General features: G+C 49.6%; 1 protein-coding gene across 1 annotated transcript in view; it reads right to left on the bottom strand.

Annotated features, from left to right (window-relative positions):
- The window catches only part of LOC107298185 (zinc finger and BTB domain-containing protein 7C-like), a 9,691-nt gene extending 8,238 nt beyond the window's left edge, over positions 1-1,453 (bottom strand). Inside the window, exon 1 of the mRNA XM_015827553.2 lies at positions 273-1,453. Coding sequence (XP_015683039.1) covers positions 273-1,453 — 1,181 coding nt within the window. The remainder of the gene's footprint in view (positions 1-272) is intronic.
- Positions 1,454-3,953: the final 2,500 nt, after the last annotated feature.

Below are 3,953 nucleotides of genomic sequence, written 5' to 3'. Positions count from 1 at the left end.
CCATCCATCCATCCATCCATCCATCCCACTCATCCATCCATCAATTCAATCCACCCACCCACCCATCCATCTATCCCACTCATCCATCCATCCAATCCACCCACCCATCTATCCCTCCATCCATCCATCCAATCTGTCCAATTCATCCATCCATCCATCCATCCACCCACCCACCCATCCATCCATCCACCCATCCAATCCATCCCTCCATCCATCCCTCCCTCCCTCCCTCCATCCCAGCACGTTCACTCTAATTTCGAAAGTATGCCAACCTGGTGAACCGGACTTCACAGATGTTACACATATAGGGCTTCTCCCCCGTGTGGGTCCTCATGTGCCGTGGGAGCTTCCCGGCCCCCATGATGATTTTGTTGCAAATGGGGCACTGCTGGGACGCTTTGGGCTTGATTTTCCTTTCTTCGGGCCAGCCAGGAAAGACCCGGCCGAAGTGGGCGGAGCTCAGGAAGTTCAGGTAGGCGCTGTAGTCGCTCTCGGCCTTCACGTGGCCCAAGGGGGCGGCGGCGGCCGCCGTGTTGGCAAAGACCTCCTTGAAGAGGCTGTTGGGGAAGGGGCTGGGCAGGGGCTCCTCCTTCTGCTCCTCCTTGATCTTCTGCTTTCTGATCACCAAGTCCAAGGGGGTGTTGTCCACCTGCTGCGCCTCTACTGGGGCGAAGGGGCCAAAGTCCCCGTTCCAGAGATGGGGGAAGAGGTCAGGCATGAAGGGAGACAGGACCGGCCTGCGTTCTGGAAGGGTCACTTTGGGGTACAGGTTCTCCCTCAAGAGGGACTCGATGGAGAAGTCTCGGAGAAGGCCCAGTGGGCCATTGGAGCTGCTGGATGGAAGACGGGTGGAGAAGACATTGGTGGCCTCCTGGAAGACTTCTTCAGGAAGATCCGGCTTGGACGGACTTTGGCGGCAGCTGAGGTCTTGAGCACCGGATCGATTCCGTTTGGCGAAGTCGCCCGCTCCTTCCTCCACCTCCTCCTCCTCTTCTTCCTCCTCCTCCTCCTCTTCCTCTTCTTCCTCCTCCTCCTCCTCCTCCTTCTCGCCTCCCGCCCCTTCCCCAGGCTGCATGATTTCGAGGCAGACGTTAATCACGCACTGGATCTCCAGCATCTTGGCCGCGTTGAGGATGTGCTTGACGTTGGCCGCCGTGATGGTCAGGGTGGAGGTGTAGGCGAACTCGAGGATGGCGGAAAGGGCTTCGGGCGTCACGAAGTCGATCTCGTAGATGTAGGGCTGGTCTGCCAACGTGCCGGCGGTGAAGAGTTTCTTAAAATACTGGCTACAGGCAGCCAGCACGGACTTGTGGGTGCGGTACTCCTGGTCTTGGACCAGGAGAATCACGTCGCACAGAAGGCCATCGTTCCGCTGCTTGTTGAGCCCGCAGAGGACTTCGCTGCTGTGGTTTGGGAAGGGGATCCCGATGAGTTCCTCAACGCCATTGGCCATATTCTCCTGCGGAGCCCTAGAAAGAGAGACGCAAACATAAGACGTAAGTCGAGTTTACTGACTTTACCAGTGGTTGGAATGCAGTATTGCAGGCGGACTCTGCCGACGGCCGGCAGTTCGATCCTGACCGGCTCAGGATTGATTCGGCCTTCCGTCCTTCCGAGGTCGGCAAAGTAAGGACCCAGGTGGTTGGGGGCCATAGGCTGACTGCTTAGAGAGGGTTGTAAAACACTCGGAAGCGGTATATAAGTCTAAGTGCTATTGCTACTGCTATTACTTTCAGCCAGAAAAGGCTACTGCTTTGCTAGACTAAAACATACGAAGAATGGCTGCGGGACTTGGGTTTGGCCAGTCTAAAGAAAGGAAGGAATAGGGGAGACATGATAGCAGCGTTCCAGTATTTGAGGGGCTGCCACAAAGAAGAGGGGGGGGTCAAACTATTCTCCGAAGCACCAGAGGGCAGGACGAGAAACCATGGTTGGAAACTGACCAAGGAGAGAAACAACCTGGAATTAAGGAGAAACTTCCTGACAGTGAGGACAATTAACCAGTGGAACAGCTTGCCACCAGAAATCGTGGATGCTCCATCCCTGGAGGTTTCTAAGAAGAGACTAGACAATCACCTGTCTGAGATGGTATAGATTCTCCTGCTTGACCAGGGGGCTGGACTAGAAAACCTCCAAGGTCCCTTCCAGCTCTATTCTATTCTATTCTATTCTATTCTATTCTATTCTATTCTATATTCCAATTTCTATTCCAATTTCTATTCTATTCTATTCTATTCTATTCTATTCTATTCTATTCTATTCTATTCTATTCTATTCTATTCTACTCTACTTTACTCCAGCTCCATTCCATGTTTTCTATTCTATTCTATTCTATTCTATTCTAATTCTATTCTATATTCCAATTTCTATTCTATATTCCAATTTCTATTCTATTATATTCTATTCTAATTCTATTCTATTCTATATTCCAATTTCTATTCTATTCTATTCTATTCTATTCTATTCTACTCTACTCTATTCTATATTCCAATTTCTATTCTATTCTATTCCATTCTATTCAACACAGCCAGCATCACACCCAGCTGCCCAAGCCCATGACTGTGGTTCCTGGTCTCCCTCCAGCCATTGATATTAAATCCTCATATTTAAGATGAAAGCAGGGGAACATTAAGAAAAAACACCTCTAATCAAGGCAGCTGCAAGCCATGCAATTTAAATCAAATCAACCGGAGTTCGTTCTTTTAGTTTCACCTGTTCTTGGGAACGAGGCCTCCGGCGTTTTGGCACCCAGAATGCGCCCGATGCCAAAAATAAATAAATAAATAAATAAAAGAACTGCGGAGGAAAATTAATATTAATTTGTTCTCTTGGCATGCAATTTCTCCAGCGCAAGAACGGGATTGCAAAGGAAAGCAGCAAAAGGCAAAACGCTCGAAAAGTTGTGTTTTTGTCGTTCTGGCTTCTCCAAAATAATAGCCTACCGTTGCTTTAGTCTGATCTTCCGGGACTTTCCGATGTTTATTAAGGAAGGTGCAGAACGCTCCTCGCCTGTGTCCTTCAAAGCCCTTCACAATTTCATTGCACACATACCCACACACACACCCACACACCCACACACCCCTTCCCTGGCATTTTCCCCTCCCCTTCGTGGCCTCCTCCATCTGCTCCCCCGCCTTCATTTGGAGGGTACCCATCAAACAGGACCACCTCCCACCGTTCTCCTGAGACTTTGGTCCCCACCTTCATTTCATTAACCCTCCCACTGAAACATCAAAACATCTCCCACATTCTGTCATTACACACACACACACACACACACACACACACACACACACACACACACCGTGCTTGAGGTTGCTTGGAGTTCACAACAGAAAGTTAGGAGCTACCCACGGCTTCTGTTTGAAACAATTCCAGAGGCTACTTTGAAGGGTGTCCGCTGAGATTCTCACCTCGTGGTTGACCCAAAGGGGCTTTTCAAAAATTAAGTGATTCCCCCAGCATTCAGTCAGAACTGGAAGAAGCTTCTTGGGTGAGCAGGGAAAGGTTTGAAACCGAGGAAGTCCAGTTCCCTTTTGAAAAGCCCCTGTGGGACTGCTTTTGGAGGGTCAGAGAGGAGCTGGGAAACTTGGTGCTTAAAGGGCCAAGAATTTAAAATACGAGCTGGTCGTGTGCAGCGGCAGCCAAAAAAGCCAATGCAATCCTAAGCTGCATTAACAGAGGGATTCAATCAGTATCGCGTGAGTTACTAATACCACTCTATAAAGCCTTAGTAAGGCCACGCCTAGAATACTGCATCCAGTTTTGGTCACCGCGATGTAAAAAAGATGTTGAGACTCTGGAAAGAGTGCAGAGAAGAGCGACAAAGATGATCAGGGGACTGGAGGCTAAAACATATAAGGAACGGTTGCTGGAATTGGGAATGTCTAGTTTAATGAAGAGAAGGACGAGGGGGGACAGGATAGCAGAGTTCCAGTATCTCAGGGGCTGCC

This window comes from Protobothrops mucrosquamatus, unplaced genomic scaffold, assembly GCF_001527695.2.
Source record: "Protobothrops mucrosquamatus isolate PMUCROS unplaced genomic scaffold, P.Mucros_1.0 scaffold3783, whole genome shotgun sequence".
Taxonomy (NCBI): Eukaryota; Metazoa; Chordata; class Lepidosauria; order Squamata; family Viperidae; genus Protobothrops; species Protobothrops mucrosquamatus.
This window is presented reverse-complemented; position numbering and strand designations above follow the sequence as displayed.